Here is a 22,550-nt window from a genome sequence, read left to right on the forward strand (position 1 = left end):
TTTCCAGCCGTCTTCACTCTTCTTTACTCACGATTTCTTCTCTCTACTTCCTCGCTGTCTCCGTCTTCTTCTCTTCTGCTCCTTCTTCCTTCTGCTGCCGACTGAAACTCCTCCTCCTGCTTTTCCCGCACTTTCTAACTGCTCCCCCCTCCCTATTCTCACCCCCCCCAACTCTGCACTACTGTTAACCCCTAGCCTCCCCGTTAACCCTGTCATGTGCTGCCTACATATATACGCCTGCGGCTAATATTCCGGCGCTTCTTTATGGCTGAGATGAAGATGGTCTACCTACAGACCTATAGTGCTGATGTCACTGATTGCCCGTTGTCTGTCCCTGCAGGTACGATCATTACTCAGTGCTCTGTGAGCTGCTCCCGGTGGGCATCCCCTCCCTGGCGGTGTGTCTAAAGACTCTCAAGTACGGTAAGTGCGTTCACTGAAGTCACTGAGATGTGTCGCCTTATCTGCAGCATTGTCACCTGTCTTCTCCCACACAGGAGAACTCAACGAAGATGCCAAGAAGGACATCAGTCACATACTAGGATTCAGCAGCATCAATCCGGAGAAAAACACTTGGTAACTACAACCCACAGCCTTTACTGAGGGGGTTAAAAAGGTTGGACCAGAATTTCAAGTTCTCTCCTGTCCACTTTATTTACTTTCATTTAGGCCGTCTGCACAGCGGCGGGTCGGATTCTGCATGTGGAATCCGGCCCTGGCAGCAGCAGCGCCCGTGTGTACCTGTTTTTGTTTTCTTCTTTCTGTACTGCGGATGGCTGCACGGTTCGCCGTCGGACATGCGCAGTACAGATTTTTTTTTAATTCTTACTTTTCTTGCGGAATCCGCGGCCCCCAATGTCAATTGCAAACGGACCGCGGGTCAGACGGCTTCCATTGACTTCAATGGAAGCCATCCGTGGGTAATCCGCAGGAAAATGGAGCATGCTGCGATTTGTTTTTTATTCATTCACGAGCGGAAATCGCAATTGGTTTTCGCTCATGTGCATGAAGAATCACTTTTGCATTGCACTATATGGTCGGTATTTGCTGCGGAATCCGGAGGTGGTCGCTCTCTCCGGATTCTGCAATTCTAGTCCGCCCATGTGCATTCACCCTTAGGGCTTATTCAGACGACCGTATATCAGCCGGGTATTCACGCTGACCAATATATGGCGTCCCTCTCTGCAGGGGGAGGAGGCTGGAAGAGCCGGGAGCAGTGCACTGAGCTCCTGCCCCCTCTCCGCCCTTCGGCACTATTTGCAATGAGGGGAGGCGGGGCAGGGGCGGAGCTAAGTTTTAATTTTTAATGCTTTTCTGTACTCTTTCCATACTTTGCTTTTTCCTTGCACCTTGTTTGTACTGTTTTTAGTGTTCACTCAGCTTTCTGAAGAAGAGGTTATACCTCGAAACATGTAACCTGCTGGTTATATAATAAAGCATCTTTAGTTATCTTTGGCTCCACCTCTCATCTAATTTGACACCTGCCACCAGGTTGTGCCGGAGTCCTCCCTTTTTTAGACTTCTATCAGTGTATACCAGGCACAGAGCTGTAGGTTACATAGCATTGGTGTCAGGTATTTGCAACTTAATCCCATTCAGTGGATTGGGACTGAGCTGCAGAAAGGTCACGTAACCAATAAACGTGTCCTCACAGCACTTTTCTGGGGTTAAAAAGCTGATTGATCGGGATCCCAGGAGTAAGACCCCACCAATCTAGTATTGATGACATCCTAAGGACAGGCCATCAATATTTACATCACAGATAATCCCATTAAAGGGAACTTGTCATTATGTTTGACCCCCATAAACTATGTTATGGGGCTCCAAGGTGATGGAATGGGCAGTCCTTGGAGCAGTGTCTCATATTCACTTTCTGCGTGCACATCTCCCATTCATCTCTATGTAAGATGCATGTGCAGAAAGAGTCAAGCTGTTGGCACCTGTAATCTTTGTGGAGATACAGCTCTGGAATGGAGCACCCAGTGAGTATGGAACACAGCTCCCAGGACTCTCTGTTCCATCACCTTTCAGCCCCATGACACAGTATATGGAGCTCAAACGCAATGGCAGGTTTTCAGTGAGGCTGCAATACCATACATAGCCCATGAACAAGAGTGGCGCTGTTTCCAGAAAAACCCTGGAAACCCTTTTAATGAACGACAATGAAGTTTACAGTAGAAATATAATTCTTTGGTGATTTCTTCCTCTTAGTGACGGGACCGGAGGATTTCCTGGATCTGAAATTTATAACATGGTGAAGAAAGTCCACAGCGAACTGAAGGGAAGGTTCATGAAATCACAGAGGGAGACAGGTAAGAAGGGAATGACCAAACTATGACTGCACAGCAGTGGATGTGAGCTATATGACTAGTACAGTACCCAGGGACAGGGTACATCACAGGGTCCATACGGTGTTGCTGGGCACCAGCTCCATAGTTTCCATGGTACAGGGCAGAGTTTCTCAGTACTAAATACCTTCTGCTGGGGCTGATTTTGCCAAAAATTAAAATCTCAATCTTTTTTTGTTTCATTTATGGAAAATTTTCAATTTCAATCTCAATTTTCTTTTTTTGCTAAATACTAAGACTGTGAGACGAGTTGTAGACTTCAGTGGTACCATGTAGGGGTACAAGTGGAACTTTTTGATTGCTTTTTATTGTGTTTTTTAGGAGACAGATGAATGAAAAATAGCAATTCTGGCTTCATTTTTAATATATTTCCATGCAGTTTGCTGTACAGGATAACAAGCATAATACTTTTATAGTGCTGATTTTTATAAACGAGGCGATACCCAATTTTTTTCGGCTTTTCCATAACCATTTTCGTTATTTACTATTTTAGGGCGAGCACCCACTGGCGTTTGCGTTTTCCGCGGGAAAAAAACGTAGCGTTTTCGCCGCGTTTCCCGCGTTTTTTCCGCGCGCTTTTCGCGGCGTTTTCGCAGCGTTTTCGCGGCTTTTCCATTAATTTCAATGGAGAAAAATAAGGACACATATGCAACTGACAGTTCCTATGTTAAAAACGCAAACGCAACGCAAAAAAAACGCCAGTGGACAGGAACACATGTTATCTCTATGCCTGTGCAGGAAAAACGCAAAACGCAAAACGCAAAACGCAGGTAAAAAAACGCCAGTGGGTGCTCGCCCTTAGAGTAAACTTTTTTCCTTTTTGGTTTTTGAACACTTTACTTCTTTTTTTATTGTCCCTTGGAAGTGACTGGAAGATGCGATCAGGAATGCTGTTGTCAGAAAATCAGCTGATACAGCAGCTACCCACCCCGCATTTGATCGCTGACCAGTGCCGCAGTTGTCCGGACTCTCTTGTATCAGAGATAAGTAAATGTATTGGGCAGCCGTCGCATTAGTTGTTCTGTTGTAAGAAATCAACGGCTGTAACGGGGCGCCCTGCACATGTACCCAGCCCTAGATGTACCCTTCGCAACATGTATTGTAATGGGACAGAGATAGCAGGTAAGCCTTGGTACAAGTTCTGTATTGCACCAAGTTTTACCTGCTATCTGTGTTACATTGAATTACAGACTGTGAAGAATTCTGAGAAGCGCTGCCTCGAAGAGAGTGAAGGACGGACTGCCTGCACATAATTCATCCCTTATATGCAATAGTGTTGCCAGGTGGACAGGGACGCTGTTGAAGTAGAGGGCCGGGTGGTAGCAGTATCCACGCTATCTTGAAGTTTGCTGCCAATCCGGCGCCTGTCCCAGTCTCCTCTTCCCAAGGCGCCCTCTTCTTCCTCCCTTTGCATATGCTGATCTGCACCTCCTTTGGCGTAGGCCATCACAAATTGCCCTGCTGTGGCGGTCATGATAGTGGTGGCTGGCGGCGAGATTAACCCTTTTGAATCCAATTTGTATCCTGGTTTTCCTAAGGGGCTTACTCTTTTTCTGCCATTATACTACGGCGCTATATGCTAGCTAAAGCCAGGAGTGCATGAGGTGGCACGTTGGATAGGCTCTGACGGCAGAGAGGCTGGCAATATATAGTAATAGAACCCCGACGGACGTCTTCCAACATCAGAGCTGTACAGCTTTAAATCATAATGTCTTCAAAAGTCAGACAGTGGATTGGAAAGGTTTAAGAAGCAGAGTCACAATGGTGACGAAGGGACGGCTTCCTACTTTTACTTCTCATGTGGGCAAATGGCATGAAGGGCCTTCTTCTTCTTGATTGGCTCTAACCACTCGCTGCAATGAGCCAATGACTGCTGTGTAGATGCAGGGGAGGAGTTGGCCTCTCAATGTGAACTACGTAAGTTAATACTTTGATATACAGTGTAGTACCTGACAATTTAAGGAAAATAATTGACTTTTGCAATTTAGTGTGAAAACAGAATCACGGGGTTACCGAGGGGTGAAGTAATATAAATAATTCAATTAATCGCCAAGTCCTACCTTTTACTCAAGTAAACTACATCAAAGTACCATTAAAGTTATGATCATGCACTGTACCAGTGTACCAGTACTGGACATGTCATGTACCCTCTTGGGTACCAACCGTGGGCATAGTGAACTGACCCCATTGTCCAGACCATGTGTCCTTTAATACTCTATGCAACAAATGTTATGACCACATTATGCTGAAGCTTGGAAATGTGTTATATATATGGAAAAAAGGTATAGCAGCTGCTATGGGGCCCAGCGGTTAATTGGGAACAGTAGGTAGTGATCCCAATGTATGATGGAAGGAGAGTAAATAATTGGGGAGGGTGGCCTAAGCATGGAGGAGTAAGGGAGCGCGGTCTGGAGCTCCTCCGCCGTTACCACACAGCAAACCGGGAAAACAGGCAAAAAACCCACTCAACGGCATGGGGAGAAGTAGCAGAAGAAGAGGAGAGCCGTCGCCAGTGAACAGCACCCCGCTGAGCCGCTTCCTGACGAGCCAGAGTACCCCCGGCACCGCACGCCGCTCGACCGGAACACCCTGCAGAGCGGGCTCCCCTCCGAGCGGAGGAACAAGAGGTACCGCTCCAACGCCAGGACGGGGGACCAGAAAAGGGGAAAGAGCCGAGACGAGCAGCGCGGGAGACCGGGCACCCGAACGCCCCGGAGACAGTCGGCTCCCCGCGCTGCTCACACCACGTGGCACCGGACACCCCACGCCGCTCACACAGCGAGGGACCCGAAACCCAAAGAGCGCAGGTGCCGCATAGCAGCGGGGACTCAGGGACACAACTTCCCCATGGCAGAGACGAGCAGTCACAGAAGGGAGAGCGGCAGCAGGACCTGGACCCCGAACGATCCCAGGTACAGGAGAACATGGGGATGGCAGGCACACCACACTGCACCCCTAAAAAGGGGTCGAACCACAGTGGAGCCCAATCATTTCATGGAGGGAAAAACTCCACAACCACCATAAAGCCACAAAACACGGGGTCCCCAGAGGGGTTAGAGGAAGCACAGCAAAAAACACGCCTGCTCCCCCCAACCCCAGCAGTGTCCCCGCAAGGAAAACGAAGAACACTACCAGGCACCCACCACGGCTCTGAACCCTCCAGCACCAACAGCACTAGGGGCCACGAGGCAGCCCTACCCCCACCACAGAACGGAAGAGCAAACCTGGGGGGACAAGAAACTGCAGGCACCATGGCGTCGGTCGAATATGCCCTGCCACCTGGGGCGAACCACTCTGACTCCAACCCGACAACTCCGGGCCCCACCAACCCAGCGCCACCCCACACGGGGGCAATCACAGATCTTACAGACCCACCGATGGACGCCTCCCAGACACTGCAGGCCCTCTGGGTCATGATGCGAGCCCTGCCGACCAAACAAGACCTCGAGCAACAAATCAGACGTATTGAAGAAAAACAGACTACAGCAATCAATGCAGTTGCCCACACCGTGCAAGACTTGGCCGAGCGGGTAACCGTATTGGAGCAAGATACAGAGACGTCAATTACAGATTTTCAACAAATGGCACGCACGATCGAAAAACAACAGAAGCAAATCAGAGACCTAACGTTCCACCTAGACGATATTGAAAACAGAGGTCGCCGCAATAACCTTAAGCTGAGGGGACTCCCCGAAGACATACCGCCGGAAGACTTATATGACCACGTGACTACAATCTTCAACAGGTTACTACAGCGACCCGACAACAGAGCCATTGAACTGGACAGAGTGCACCGCTTACAAGGCGGAAGAGCCAGAAACCCGAACTTCCCGCGAGATGTAATTTGCCGAGTGCATTTTTACAGACAAAAAGAAGAGATTCAACAAATGGCGTGGGAACAAGGCTCGATCAAATACAACGGAGCTGAAATCACAATATTGCCAGACGTGTCTAGATTGACCCTCAATAGCCGAAGAATGATCCGTCCCCTTCTGGACGCAGCTCGGACAGCAGAGGCCACCTACAGATGGGGACACCCCTTTCACCTGATTCTTCGAAAGCGCGGCCGCATATTCACGGTCCGATCACCGGCCGACCTGGAGGGGGCATTTGACTTTTTGGGAGTACCCCAGGTGCCAATCTCAGACTGGACTTTACCCCCAGATGAGGATCCGACCCAATAGAACCCAGATGTCTAAAACGCGGCACAACCTTCAAGGATAATGAAGTCCCACAACGCGCCAAGACACTCTCTCGGCCTAACCAAGCCCATTCAATACATCACCTCCTCAGTTTCTTTACCAGGTTAACCTGTTTTCCACAGAAAAAGAAATACAAGCTACGGCGAGACGGACCGACGGAGTTCCACGGACCAGGCACCAGCACTTCAAGCCCAGAACCCCACAGCAGGAAGTCCGGACTGGTGGCTGGAATCTTTCGCAGCCGTGAGATCCCCTGCTCCACGGGCGGTGACTCTCCGTCTCTCTGTGTTTCCCACGTTTCCCCCAGTAGGGCATCAGGGACCCTGACTCTTCCCCCCTCAGAGTTTGGCAGGGGGGACAGGACCCCTGAATAATATAGGAAATAGAAATACTACTAAGCCTGTCTATTGTTTTGTCTACCCCGTCCCGAACACAACCCCTTCGTTTCCAGTCTCCCCTTCCGCCCCCCCCCCCTATTCCCATCCTATACCCTCCCACCCCCACGGCCTGCAGACGCTGACTCAGGGACGACGAGACCAGGACACCAGTATTCAAAATGCCTTCTGCCTCATCTAATCTTGTTGTTGTCTCCCTTAACGCACAGGGTCTTAACGTCCCAGAGAAAAGGTCCTCCATTCTCCGTCTCCTCTGGAAGAAGCGTGCTCAAGTGGCCTTCATACAGGAGACCCACTTCTGCGCACGTGCGGCACCCAGATTCTCGGATGCCAGATTTCCTAACGTCTACCACAGCCTGAACCCTGAATCAAAATCCAAAGGGGTATCTATCCTGATCGCCAGTTCAATCCCGTGGGAACACGCAGCTACGAAATCCGATCCCGAAGGAAGATGCCTCTTCGTGAAAGGTAAGCTAGCCAGCACCACAGTCACACTAGCCACAATGTACCTCCCCAACTGCAACCAGGTGACTTTCCTCGAAAGATCCTTGGAGGACTTGGAGGAGTTCAAAGAGGGCACCCTGATATTAGGGGGAGATTTTAACCTGCCACCTGACCCCCGCACCGACACATCCAAAGGAAGCAGCAGCCTCACCTTAGCCACACATCGCAGAGCTAGGAAGACATTCTATAATCATCAATTGACAGACGTCTGGAGAATTTTCCACCCCGACGTGAGAGACTACACATACTTCTCCCCGCCCCACAACACCTACTCCCGGATTGACTACTTTCTTCTACACCACTCATCTCTCCCCCTAGTGACCTCAGTAGAAATAGATAATATCACAATCTCGGACCACGCACTTATCGCGTTATCACTATCGCTCCCAACAATTCATGACAAAATATGGCATTGGCGCCTGAATGAGTCCCTCATACACAATCCAGAGACATTTAAAGAGATCCAAGAAGCTCTTGAGGAATACTTCAGGAATAATTGTACAGTGGATAGTAACTCCTTGACAGTCTGGGAAGCCCACAAATGTGTCATACGAGGAATTTGTATAGGACTGGGATCCCGTATCAAAAAAGAGCGAGGGAGGCTTCTCCGCGGGCTATTAGACCAGATCCAAAACCTCGAACTCCGACACAAATCGAACCAGGACAGTACTTTAGGCGCAGAGTTAACGCGACTCAGAGACAGACTGCGCACACTATGCTTAGCACAGGCGAAGGGGACGCTAATAAAATGTAGGCGCCATTTCTATGAGTATGGCAACAAACCTAGCCATACACTAGCACGGGCCCTCCGGGTAACTAGATCCAGGACATATGTTCCCCACATTACTCCATCCCCGGGCAACACTCTACATCTACCCAAAAAGATAACGGAAGCATTCCGCAACTATTACCAAGCCCTATATAATCTGACTCCCTCGATAACAGAACAAGAAAAGACTAACCGCAAGGCCAAAATAAGAGAATATCTACGACAATCAAATCTCCCTAGGTTCCCACCAGAGGCAATAGAGGTAATGGAAACCCCGATCACGCAGACCGAACTAGCAGACACCATAACCGGCACCAACTCTGGAAAATCCCCAGGACCAGACGGACTCACTCTTACATACTATAAGAAGTACGCAGAGACACTGACCCCACACTTCTTACGGGCCTTTAACTCCCTCAACGAGGGAAAAGATATGCCCAGAGACACCTTAGGAGCACACATTACAGTAATCCCGAAGGAGGGGAAAGACCCCTCACAGTGCCAGAGCTACCGCCCGATTTCCCTGCTAAACGTAGACTTAAAGCTCTTCGCCAAAATATTGGCAAACAGGATCTCCCCCCTCCTACAGCACACAATCCACGGAGACCAAGTGGGATTCGTCCCACTTAGGGAAGCACGAGACAACACAACAAAAGCCATAAACTTAATATACCAAGCCAAAAAACTAGCCCTCCCCTCCTGCTTACTCTCCACAGACGCGGACAAAGCGTTCGATAGGGTGGACTGGGACTTTCTGTTTGCCACTATGTCTCACCTGGGAATGGGTCCCAAAATGCGACGCTGGATCAATAGCCTCTACCCACGCCCCACGGCAGCGGTTAGAGTGAACGGACAATTTTCATCCCCCTTTAATATCTCGAACGGTACGAGACGAGGATGTCCTCTATCACCGCTAATCTTTATACTATGCCTAGAACCCCTTCTAAATCATATACGCAACAATCCAAACGTGTCAGGGATCAAACTAGCCAAATCAGAACATAAAATTGCAGCATACGCAGATGATTTGCTGTTCTTCATTACCAACCCGAGAATTTCAATACCAAACTTGCTAACGGAAATCAAACGATACGCAGATCTATCAAATTTCAAAATTAATTACCAGAAATCGGCAGCCCTCAATATATCTCTCCATCCAGCACTTGTTAGCGACCTCAAAAGCTCGTTTCCCTTCTCCTGGGCGAACCACCATATTCAATACCTGGGAACCAACATCACAGCGGACCCCGGAGACCTATATGCAGCAAACCACCCATTGCTCCTGAGTAAAATCAGGACAGACCTAAACGCATGGACAAAAGGCCAGTTTTCGTGGTTCGGGAGAAGTGCGATATTCAAAATGAATATCCTTCCCAGAATCCTATACTTGCTCCAAGCTCTCCCGATACACATACCCAGGCAATTTTTCCAACACCTCCAATCTCTGATGGCGAAATTTATATGGGCAGATAAAACACCACGAACAGCACGAAACATATTAACAAGACCAAAAACAGAGGGAGGAATGGGCCTCCCGAGCTTCCCACGATACCACCAAGCGGCCCACCTGGTACGCATAGTTGATTGGCATAGGCACGGGGCCCTTAAACAGTGGACTGCCATTGAGCAAGCAACCACTCCTATCCCTCTAGTGGTACTCCCATGGATCCAGGAACAGACCCCCACAGAATTGGCGCAGCACCCCACCATTGGCCCCACCCTGGCGACAGCAAACAGTGTTTGCAAGACCGGAGCTGGCGCCCAAACCATCCCCCATGTTCCCGATCCTAGGGAACCCTGCATTTCCGCCGGGCAATGAGAGCAAAGCCTTCCGCCGTTGGTTCCAAGAAGGCAAATTCAGAGCACTACACTTCCTACAAGATGACGAATGGTTAACAACGGACGCACTGAATAGGATAACAGACCCCCACCCAATAACCTTCTGGGAGACAATACAATTAAGACACTTCCTCAGATCCCTACCCCATCCAAGCACTTTCAAACGCACAAAAACACACTTTGAACTAATATGCAGCGCAGAAGGACCATCCAGACATACCTTGTCACGCATATACAATATCCTCAATTCTCAATCAGACCCACATCCACCGGGTTTTATACAGAGATGGGAGGAAGACCTCAAAATCACTCTCTCTACAGCTGAAAGAGAAAAAATCTTTACACTCACACACTCCGCATCGATTTCTAGCAAAATACAGGAATCCGGATACAAGGTGCTTTCAAGGTGGTACAGGGTGCCCTCTCGATTACACAAAATATACCCCTCGGTCTCACCCCTCTGTTGGAGATGTGGGGCTGCACAGGGGACTTTCCTACACATATTTTGGGACTGTCCGGTGCTGGCTGGCTTCTGGGCGGAGGTATGGAGAATCACCTCCAAATTTACACAATACCCAATTCCCAAAACACCAGTATTGTTCCTTTTACACCACAACACGATCCCTCTATCGACATACAAGAATTCAATAGTAAGACACCTGGTCGGCACGGCGAGATCCTGCATCCCGAGACTATGGCGGCAGACCACTCCCCCTACAGTGGCAATGTGGCTCAACGCGATGCAGGGGTTGATGGAAATGGAGGACCTTACAGCGACACTCAGAGGAACCCAGGAAAAATTTACAAAAACGTGGTACTACTGGTTGGAGTACCAAAATACGACGGAATACCAGAGGCTCAAAAACCCCAATAACTGAGAGCCCGTGAACCCGTACCCCAGCCCTCCCCTGTGTGTCTAAACCCCTAATGTTTTTTCCTGTCTTTAGTTTAGGTTCAATGTTTGATTGTTAAATAGGACCGAGATAGGATGTGTTAGAGCCAGATAGTTCTGAGACCAGTTGTTCCCGAAGTTAAAACTAAATAAGAATTATATCCAGACGGAGCATATACCCACCCACCACTCAAACAAATGAAACCGACAAGGAACCAAGAACCCCTTACTGCTTTACTCCGTGAGTCACAGTGAAGAATAGAAAATCGTATACGTTGATCTGTTATATATATCTGTACTCGGAAAGTGTTTATTGGTAAACTGTAACTAATTTGAAAACGAGAAATAAAGAATTTTAAAAAAAATAAATAATAATTGGGGAGAGTGAGGAACATAATCCTGATTTATTTCATGAACACGCTGGTCTTGGTAACCTTGACCCCAACCAAAGTTTTTCTGCAGGGCTCTATGATTATACCCGTATATACTCCCATCAAATCATCATATATATATATTACTCTGAATGGCCCCTTTATTAATGATACCAGCCCTTTCACGATTGGACTCTCCTATATGGAAATTCTCCCCGTGACCCCGGAGTGCAGCATAAAATCAGGTGACAAGTTTTCCGTGAATCAGTTTCAGTGTGAATCCACATTAGATGGGAAAATCCAGCGATCGGAGCGACTTCCAACGAGACTCGGTCATCAGTGCTGGACTAGCCGGGGGCCAGGATGTCACTGCCAGACGCTTGGAGTTTTCTTGTATGGCAATGTGGAGAGCATACAGATATGGTGTGATCAAGAAAACACATCCAGCAAAAGGGGATCCTGTGGATGGAAAAACTCCATGAGGAAAGGGGTCAAAGGAGGATGTGAAAAATCATTCTAATGACAGGCGCTGCACAGTCAGGCAAAATGCAGCCAAATACAATGCGGGTACCACAACTAATGTGTCCAAATGCACAGCTTCTTATTCTTTAACACAAATGGGCTAAAACAGCTGGTAACGAGTTCCAGTGACATTGCTGTGTAAGAGAGAAGACTCCAGAGGGCAAAAGAGCACAAAAATTGTATCCTTGAGCAGCGGCAAACCTCCCCTGGTCAGATAATTCCAGACTTCTGTTGCCTCGTGCTGATGGGAGGTCAGAATTTGGCGCAAGAAGCATGAATCGATGACCCCTTCCTGTCAGCTGATCAGAACATGTCAGCACCTCCATCTAATCTGCAGCAACTACAAGAAGCTTCCTGTCCGCAGGGGCCGATATTCCTGCAGAACGATTTCCTCACCTAGTGGAATCTACGCCAACACAAATTGCTACGGTTCTGAAGGCCAAAGTAGGCTCAACATAATACTAGATGGGGGTCTCTAATAAAGTGGCAAAATAGTGTATATTGTATAATCCGTTTTTGCATTCTTCAGTGATGTTTTCTCTTTTTTGCACAGTGAAATCAATGGCTGGTTCTCACGTTACCACAGGGCACACCGCTTTGGCAATCCGCATAAGATGGAGACATTCAGTGCAAAAATCTTGAAGTGAGTATAAAATCAAACACGGACTAAGAGCCCTTTAAGTAATATCCTATTTGTGTAAATAGAAATCTACCTTGTGTGGGCTAAAGACATTCTGCAGGACTTAATATTTGATTGTCTACCCTTAGGGTAGGCCATCAATTTTAGATTGGTGGGAGACTGACTCTTGGCACTCCATCAATCAGTTGTACACCTTCATTATTTACCAGGCACAGCACCGTACTGTTAGTAGTGGCCATGTCTGGTATTACAACTCACAGCAGCTTCATCCTTCCCAAGTGAATGGGATGGAACTGTAATACCAGGCATAAGCACTTCGAAAAGTATGGAGCTGTGGCTAGTAAATAGTGAAGGAGACTCTTCAAGCAAATGATCCACATAGGTTTGAGAGTCAGACCCTCAGCGGTCTAATATTAGTGGATTATTCTAAGAATGAACCATCAGTTTTGAAGTGTCAGATAACCCCTTTGAAGTTATAGACTCCACATAATTATAGAATCCCTGGCAACACGTCCTAGAAATGTGCTCCGGTAGTGTTATCATAGGTATACGAGGCACAACCAATAAGTAATCCTCATTTTCTTATTCGTGCTGCAATCTGCACACTGGACTCTGGCTGATAGCAAGTTACTCATATGGGGAGCTGTTTCTGACAAAAATGCAGATCTCAATTTTTAGGTCTTATCACACAAGCTTATATCGGCCGGCCAATATATGCCACTGTGTGATGAACGGGGTGGCGTATACGCTGTCGGGCTGTCTTCCCCTTTCCTCCCCCTCGCCGGCTCTCTGCAATGGGAGAAGGTGGGACGAGGCGGGAGCTGGTGTGCTGAGCTCCCTCCCCTCTCCACTGTTTACACTGGGGTGAAGAGGTTTAGCTACACCCCTGTCCCACCCATCCTATTGCAAACAGTGGCAAGGGGCGGAGAGGAGAACAGAAGAGGGGCGGAGTTTAGCAGTCACATTGCTAAACTCCCTCCCACCTCTCTTCACCTGCAGCTGTCATTGGCTCCCATAGGAGTCACTGCAGCTACCGCCGCCTACGTAAAGGGGCCCGACCGCAGCGCTCATGTGAAGGAGCCCTTAAACATATTTTTTAAGAATTGTTGGTGATTTTCCATTTTGTTTTTGATCACAATTTATGTTTTTAAAAAATCCTACAATCTTGCATTTTTCGCTCTGACCACAGAGCCTTATACTAGTCTGACAGTTTCTGATCTGTAGAGAAAGATTTGTAGCAGTCATCTATCTAAGGGCTTATTTACACGAGCGTATATAGGCTTCCATCTAAGCAGTCCGCCCCCCCCCCCCTTCCCGCCCCCTCAACGACTCTCTACCTCTCTCCTCCCCGCTGAGCGGTTTACAATGGGAGTGGGCAGGATGGGGGTGGAGCTAAGCTCCGCCCCGCACCCTCCCATTGCAAACGCCGAACTGGAGGAGAGAGGCAGAGAGCTGGTGAGGGAACCGCTTAGATGGAAAAGTACATCAAGCGGCTGTGAAAACCCGGCCGATATACGCCTGTCTGAATAAGCCCTAAGGGTGGATTTACACGGAACGATTATCATTTTAAAAAAATTGCTGAATCATTCGCATTTGAATGATAATTGTTCAATGTAAACATAGCCAACAATCAAATGATGGATGATAATTAGTTCGCTCATCATTCATTTCATGCAAGCATGAAAATCATTCTTGGCTTGTCCGCTAATTGTTTGGTTTAATACTGATTGTTCCGTCATTCTGGTACAGCGAACTAAACAATTTATCTGCCTGTATGAACAGGATGTACAAATAAAAACCTGACATCGTTCGCTCGTACAAACAATGAATTGCTCCATCTAAGGGCTTCGACAGATGAGCGTATGCCCAAATTGCGCATGAATGGGAATGGCAATAATCAGGCTGTTACACACGTGTCTGCACACAGTACTGTAATTTTTGTGCTCGCATGGCCAGTTTACAAGCACACATGATGCTCCCTTTAGCTAAAATTGAATGGCCAGCTGTCTTCTCTTCCTGGCATTGATTGCTGGTTGCACCCTCCCATTGCTTTTTTGACCCTGCCATAGACTTCTATGGTAGCTTACCGCATAAAACGCAGAAAGATAGGGCAGGTCCTATCTTTTCTCACACATAGGAATTGCGCACAACAATGGGTTGTATTCATCGCATTTTGCGCAACGTTTTACTCCACCTCCCTGCAGAAAGACCTCTACACAAGTCATAGAGCATGCCTAGAACAGCCTCCCATACAAGTCAATGGATCCCCTGCTGTCCAATCTGTGCATGGTCCATGAAGCTGCTGTAAAGCACATTTTCTAAATGCTCTAGATGCTGTTAAATGTAGCTCAGGAAAGATGGCCGCCCCCATAGTCATGTGTAGAGAACAGAATCTAAAAAATGTTAGTGACATATTCCCTATAAGGCCTCATGTCCACGGGCATAAATGAAATACGGATCACCCACGCTGATGATCCGCAGTTCAACCTGCCCATAGACAATCATTGGCATCTGCAGGTAATTAAATACATGCGGATGTCACTTTATCCCATCATGCGGATCACACGCGCGGGGAAAAAATGCGGCATGCTCCATTTTCTGTGGATTCCCGCATAGATGGCCTCCATTGAAATCAACGAAGCCCGGCCGATCCGCGGCACACCCGCAGCTGACACTGCAGACGTGCCATACATCCGTGGGAAAGCAGGAGATTTGAAAAAAAAATGAAAAAGATTTGAAAAGAAGATCGTCCAGGACGGAGGAGACCCGCAACGGACTGGTGAAAAAATGTCCATGGCTGCGGGCACGGGTGTATTCCGCTGCGGGATTCTGCGCTTTGAATCCACACGTGCCCATGGACATGAGGCCTACGGCAATATAGGAGGCTGTAAAAGTACAGATGTCATAGGCTGGATGACCAGAAACAGCAGCATGACCTCGGTGCAAAAACAAGGTAACATGATGTCTGTTTATGAGCTTCTTCCATGTTCTTCCAGAGCCAACGAAGAATGGGAATCTCATATAGACACCCTGCGATCCCAGCTCGATGCAATCTACTTCCCAGACACAGTGGAGGAGTGGATGGAAGAGAATGTGAACCCGTACATGGACGCTCTACGACAAATGGCTAAAGATTTCCAGGAGATTCTGCAACTCAATGCTCGCCCAAAGGTCCTATTGCAAAAGTGAAGTATAGAAGCGCCCAGGAAATGTGAGAACACCACGGACTGGATTTTGCTAGAAATCAGAACTAGGGGAAGGGTTAATATTCTGCAGAATCCAAAGCACTGGGGTGCAGCAGACGATTGCCAGGGTGTCTGGGAATTGCCTTTATTATATACGGGTAGATATGAATACGCACTGTGTATATGAGAAGAGCTCCTTATGACTCAGCATGTGAAAGGTGATGCCACCCCAACCCTACTAATCTACATCTCCAGTGATGGGTTATTTTTAGTCATCCGCCTTGTGAAGCATCATGGGAGTGTCTTGCTGCCTTCTGCACATAGCAATATGGTAATATAACATAAGGTAATATGGCTTCTTTACATCCGCCAGACTCGTACCTGAACTGAGGCACAGAACAGACCAGCTCCAGTAGCCATATTATACAGTCAATAGTATCTCATGACTGCCCCCTGCATTATAGTTTATGTGCATTTAAAAACATTTGCCTCTGAGGTGATGGGTTCTTCTAAAATCGCTCACAGATTCTTCAGTCCATACAGAGTAGAGAACTTTTATTTCCCCAGTCGTCTCCACGCCAGCACCAATTGAGAGATTGCCTCCTCCTGGTAGGACAGGAACATACTGAGAGGTTAAAAGCCCCCCCCCTTCCCCACTTTCCTCAGTGTCTTCCTGTCCTGCCAGGAGGCAGGATCGCTGAGAGGAGCTGGTGGAGAAGCCAGCCCGAACTACTTACCGGCGGATCGGAGGGCAGTGGCTCAACCTGTCCTCCCTTCCAAGCCAGACGACTCCCGGGACGCCACATGGGGTGGTAACCCCCCGGGCCAGGTTCCTCCCGCGGCGGCCCATGGGGGGTACAAAGCGGGAGCCTCAGTCCCCCTCGTCCTCCAGGCAGAAGTTACAGCGCGGCGCTCCAGGAAGCCCTTTGACGGCAGGGGGCGGGGCGCCGCATCACGTGTCCAAGCGCGATGACGTCATCGCGCCTGCATCAGGAGCGGAGGGGGCGGGGCTTAGCGCAGGAGCGTGAAAATTTAAAAAATAAGGAACCTGAGAGAAGCCAGAACAAACCAGCACTACAGGTCGCAGGGTGTCTGCAGCACCGGTATAGTAATGAGTGCTCCAGCCCCAGAGACAGCTGAAACCTCAGCCTCAGTGGCCGTAAGTAGCCAGTGCGGCAAAAAATACAATGCAAATATCCAGTATGTTGTGTATGGAAAAATTGCATATTTACCCGCAATAAATGCTTTGTTTGTCAGGGGGATAAAAAAGACATCACCCCCAGAACAAAATTGCGAAAATGCGTGGAATGCGGGACGAGACTGCCAGCCACGTAATAGAGGCCCCTATGCAAGGCATGCGTGGCTAGGCTAGTCAGAGAGGAATCGGGGGGATTCCTGGAGGATGTTAGGAAGCTAGTGAAAGAGGAGGTTAGATCAGCCCTAACGTCACAGTTGGCGCCGCCAGCGAAACGCCAGAAAAAGGCGTATGTTCCCGACGAGCCTTCCGATTCCGAGAGTTCTATCGGATCGGAGCAAGAGGAACAGGCGGCCGAGGAGTCCTCAGACGAGGAGGGCCAAAAAAAGATATTTATTCCGTCAAGACGACCTAACGGAATTAATTAAGTCGGTCAGGGCTACACTAAAAATGGAACAGCCCAGAGAGCCACGTACTCTACAAGATGAGATATTCGGTGGACTAGGGGAGAGGCGCAAGCATACCTTCCCTGTCCACAAGAATATCACCAAAATAATCCAGAAAGAGTGGAGGAAACCAGACGCAGGCTCCTTCTCCGCTAGAAGCGTAAAAAGAAGATACCCACTCGAAGAGGAAGTTTGCGCAAGCTGGGAAGAGGTACCTAAGGTAGACGTCCCGGTGGCCAAAGTAGCCAAGAGGACGACTCTTCCCTTTGAAGACGTCGCACAGTTAAAAGACCCCATGGATCGCAAAGCGTAGGGCCTTCTAAAGAAATCATGGGAGGCAGCGGCAAACATACTTAGGCCAGGGATCGCAGCCACTTGTGTGGCGCGGACCCTGGGGGTATGGTTAGAACAGCTAGAGCTTCACCTAACCAATAGGACGCCGAGGGAGCAGATCCTAAACTCCCTTCCGATCCTGCGCATGGCAGCTAACTTCCTAGCGGACGCCGCGGCCGAAACTGTTAAACTTTCGGCGAAGGCCTCAGCCCGCTCTAATTCAGCCAGAAGGGTGTTATGGCTGAAATCATGGTCAGGCGACCTAGCCTCAAAAAATAAGTTATGCGCCCTCCCGTTCTACGGCCTGTTCTTGTTCGGACCGGACCTAGACAAAATTTTAGAGAAAGCAGCCGAAAGAAAGAAAGGGTTCCCCGAAGAAAAACCACAGAGAGGGAAGACCTTCTTCCGGGCTCCAATGCAACAGCCCGAGACCTACCGAGGCAAGGGCAAGACAGGCCGCTGGAGTTACCCCAAGGGGGGCAGAGGAAGGAATATCCTCTTCAACCCCCACCAGGGAGAGCCGAAGCAGAGACCCTGACGCCATCCCCGTAGGGGCAAGGCTGGGGAACTTTGTGGATCAATGGGCCGCAATCTGCGAGGGCCCATGGATCCCAAAGATCTTACAGCAGGGATACCAGATAGAGCTGGTGTCCCTCCCCAGAAGAAAATTCATTATCACGGGATGCTCAAAAAGACAGTTACACCTACTAAGACGAAGCGTGCGCGACTTGCAACAACTAAATGCAATATCCCGCGTACCGCAAAACGAGGAAACCTAGGGCCATTATTCCAGGCTCTTCCTAGTAAGAAAACCCTGCGGAAAACATCGGTTGATAGTAAATCTGAAACCCCTGAATACCTGCGTCCGATACAGAAAATTCAAAATGGAAACCATCTCCTCAACGATAAAGTTGATTCCCAGAGGAGCCTACATGGCATCCATCGATTTAAAGGACGCTAATTTCCACGTACCGATCCACAAGGGGTCCCAGAAATACCTAAGGTTCGCAGTGGACATGGGCAAAGGAATAGAGCACCACCAATTCAGATGCCTGCCCTTCGGGATATCCTCAGCCCCCAGAATCTTTACCAAAATTATGGCAGAGGTAGCCGCCTACCTGAGGAAAAAATAGGTCCTAATAGTACCCTACCTGGACGATATTTTGATAATAGCAGAGTCCAGGGAACTCCTAACAAAACACCTGGAGATAGTGCTAGAGCTTCTCCAATCGTTAGGATGGATCATAAACTGGGAAAAATCCAGCCTAGATCCCGACAAGCAGAAGACGTTTCTGGGAATAACACTCAACTCAGAATCGCAATGCTCCTACCTACCCGGGGAGAAAATACAAAAAATCCGAAGAATAGTCAAAACCTTCCTACGAAGACGATTTTGCACAATTCGGGAAGCAATGTCTCTCCTGGGAACCTTGACGTCATGCATTCCAGGAGTGACATGGGCCCAGGCCCACACCAGAGCCCTGCAGGCCTTAGTCCTATCCTCATGGGACAAAAGGCAGTCCTCCCTAGGAGCAAGAATGTACATCCCAGGCGGGGTGAAAACATCCTTGCGTTGGTGGGCATCCCCAGAGAACCTGCGGAAAGGGGTTCACTGGCTACAAAACCCAGCCACCCACATCACAACGGACGCAAGCGCCTGGGGATGGGGAGCGCATGTGGGGAACCAGTTCTTTCAGGGCCCTTGGCCTCAGAGGACAAAAGAACAGTCCTCAAATTACAGAGAACTACAGGCAGTATGGCAGGTCCTACAGCAGTTGGGGAACTCGCTACAGAACCGACATATAAAGATACTGTCAGACAATATCACCGCGGTCGCCCATTTACGACACCAAGGGGGCACAAGATCTCCCGCCCTGCAAAGCATCACACAGAAAATTTTTCACTGGGCAGAAGGACGGATGCTCTCGATCACGGCAACCCACCTGAAGGGGACGTTAAACCAAAAAGCGGACTTCCTCAGCAGGAGGCAAATAGACCCAGGAGAATGGTCCCTCTCCCTAGAGGCATTCAGATTCCTGACCAACCGGTGGGGGACCCCACAGTTGGACCTCTTCGCAACCAGGGAGAAAGCCAAAGTAGGCAACTTCTTCTCCCTCCGGCCAGGAAATCGTCCAACAGCAGTAGATGCCCTAGGCCAGGACTGGGGACAAGGGCTGGTGTACGCCTTCCCTCCTATACCACTGATCCCCAGGGTTCTACAGCATTTCAGAACCCAGGTATGCACACTAGTCCTGGTGACCCCCTTCTGGCCAAAAAGAAGCTGGTTCGGTCCTCTAGCAACATTGAGCGTCCAGGACCCAGTCACCTTGCCTACCTGGACAGATCTCCTATCGCAAGGGCCACTGAACCACCCAGGCCTAGACAAACTCCATTTAACGGCATGGCTCTTGAGGAATCCTCACTAAGAGAGAAGGGATTCTCAGAGAGAGTAGTAGAAACCTTAATGTCCAGTAGAAAAAAGACGACCCACCGGATCTACCAGAAGGTTTGGAGAAGGCTTTTCCTCATGGAAACAGGGAAGGGATCGCGGGGATTCTATCCCTGACACTCCGCTAATCTTAGAGTTCTTGCAGGAGGGCCTAGAGATGGGCCTCTCTCCAAGCACCCTAAAGGTCCAGGTCTCAGCCCTTAGCGCCATATGTGACACAAAGTTCGCAGACAACAGATGGGTCAACAGGTTCCTAGCAGCAGCAACTAGATTGCGACCTAGGCCCATAAATCGTTTTCCAGACTGGAACCTTAATTGGGCTCTAAGGGCCATGACAGCGGCACCGTTCGAACCGATCGAGGCACTACCCATAAAAATGCTTACAATCAAAACCATCTTTTTAGTAGCGATCACCTCCGCAGGACGGGTTAGCGAGCTACAGGCCTTGTCCATCCGCCACCCGTTCATGAAAATCGCAGACACCAAACTAGTATTTAAAACGGACCCTGCTTTTTTGCCAAAGGTAGTATCAGAGTTTCATAGGTCCCAGGATATAATAATCCCCTCATTTTTCAGTAATCCAAAGAACGAGGAAGAAAAAACCCTAAGCTGCCTGGACGTTAGGAGAGCAGTTCTAGCCTACATAGATGCAACAAGCCACTGGAGACGGGACGACAACTTGTTCGTCCAGTTCAGTGGCCCAAATAAAGGTAGCAAAGCAGCAAAAAATTCCATAGCCAGGTGGATCCGCCTAGCCATCATAGAATCCTATAAGGCCCTCGGGAAGGAAATCCCGTTAGCTCTTAAAGCCCATTCCACAAGGGCAATGGCATCCTCATGGGCGGAACACAGCTCAGCCTCGGTCGAGCAGATATGCAAGGCCGCAGTCTGGAAGAAACCCCATACATTCGTGAAACACTATAGGGTAAAAGTGCAGCAGGACGAGGACATGGCCTTCGGCCGCAAAGTCCTCTCGGCAGCAATCCCACCCTAAGAAAACTTTAGTTGGTACGTCTCAATTGGTGCTGGCGTGGAGACGACTGGGGAAAAAATAGATTATATCTACCCGATAATCGGGTTTCCAGTAGTCTCCACGACAGCACCCATCTCTTCCCCCCCCTAAGAAAGTAGTATAGTATATAATTTCCAAAAAAACTCCGGTTAAGGGAAGAATTTTAAGTTGAGCTCCTGCCCCGGCAATTCGTTAGAATCCACTGAGGAAAGTGGGGAAGGGGGGGAGCTTTTAACCTCTCAGTATGTTCCTGTCCTACCAGGAGGAGGCAATCTCTCAATTGGTGCTGTCGTGGAGACTACTAGAAACCCGATTATCGGGTAGGTATAATCTATTTTTTTTAGGGTTATAGAAACAGACAATTCCAGTAAAAAAAAAGTGTGAAAAATATGATAGGATCACAAACACTAATGTTCAATGACAGCAAAAAGTAACAAAACAAATCAGTAATTGTCGGTCTGGTTAAAAAGTAGAGCATGAATAGATTCGTCAATGAGAACTAATCTCCAAGAAATCAGGTGAATCAGCAAAGCTTGGATTGTGAGAGAAAATTTGCTCACCTCTATTAAAGGGTTGGCCAACCTTAAAAGTAAAGCACGCTGGGCAGTAATCCACCTAGTCGTGATGGCGGTATGCCCTCAGCTGTCACTCTACCCCCCAGCAAGCTGGGTACTCATTGCACCGACCTCGGAAGGACAGAAGGCTGAGTCGACCCTGAGCCGGCTACCTGACGTACGCGGGGATTGAACCCGCACATCTCAGGTCGTGAGCGACAGCTTAGCACTGCGTAAAGCTGCACTAATGGTCTGCGCCACACGAGGCCCACGATGTAACAAGGTGCCGGTTTACATCTATAATCCTGGTCCAGTGTCTAGCTTGGAAACGAGATGCCATATAGACAGGCGTGGAGGCTCTGGTACCCTGCTGTACCGCCTCTAGCTTGGATACAAGATGTGCTACGGTGTGGTGGGGCATGGATGCTGTAGTGCTAAGTTCGGCCACCTCTTGCTTGGATTCAGGATGTGATACGGGCGGGCATGGAATCCCTAGTGCCCTGTTGGGACACCTCCAGCTTTCGTATAAGATGTGATACGGGGGTGGGAGAAGGGGAAGGTAGCTGCAGCAGCCTGTTTCACCGCCTTTAGCTTGGATACGAGATGTGATACCGGGGGGGCATGGATGCTCTAGTGCTAAGCGGGGCCACCTTTTGCTTGGATCCAAGATGTCATACGGGCTGGCATGGACTCTCTAGTGCCCTGTTGCTCCAGCTTTCATAGAAGATGTGATACGGTTGGGCACGGAGGCTCCAGTTCACTGCTGTACCACCTCTGACAGATGAGCCGTCATCAGCTCCCTTCCGACAATGCTTTCAGTTTTCAGGCCCCTGGGGTTCAGTTGCAGCGCCACCGGCCGCACTGTGTTCTCATGCCAATTTGGAGCCATTACCC

At 49.0% G+C, this 22,550-nt stretch overlaps 1 protein-coding gene across 2 annotated transcripts; it reads left to right on the top strand.

Moving 5' to 3' along the window:
* The first annotated feature begins 289 nt into the window (after positions 1-289).
* LOC136577603 (hexosaminidase D-like) lies at positions 290-15,830 on the top strand. Of its 2 annotated transcripts, XM_066577526.1 has the most exons (6): positions 290-423; positions 498-576; positions 2,212-2,312; positions 7,155-7,413; positions 12,396-12,485; positions 15,479-15,830. In XM_066577526.1, exons 4-6 carry the CDS (start codon positions 7,397-7,399, stop codon positions 15,669-15,671), a joined length of 300 nt encoding a protein of 99 aa, XP_066433623.1. In that variant the 5' UTR covers positions 290-423; positions 498-576; positions 2,212-2,312; positions 7,155-7,396; the 3' UTR covers positions 15,672-15,830. The 2 variants fall into 2 exon arrangements, 1 of the variants encoding a protein (XP_066433623.1); XR_010786517.1 differs by lacking the exon at positions 7,155-7,413.
* Positions 15,831-22,550: the final 6,720 nt, after the last annotated feature.

The sequence above is a fragment of the Eleutherodactylus coqui genome, chromosome 8 (genome assembly GCF_035609145.1).
Source record: "Eleutherodactylus coqui strain aEleCoq1 chromosome 8, aEleCoq1.hap1, whole genome shotgun sequence".
Taxonomy (NCBI): Eukaryota; Metazoa; Chordata; class Amphibia; order Anura; family Eleutherodactylidae; genus Eleutherodactylus; species Eleutherodactylus coqui.

Excerpts from the sequence above, each read along its gene's own strand:
- LOC136577603 (XM_066577526.1), top strand. Across the intron at positions 12,486-15,478 it reads TTCAGTGCAAAAATCTTGAA|AGCCAACGAAGAATGGGAAT; the intron begins GTGAGTATAAAA and ends ATGTTCTTCCAG.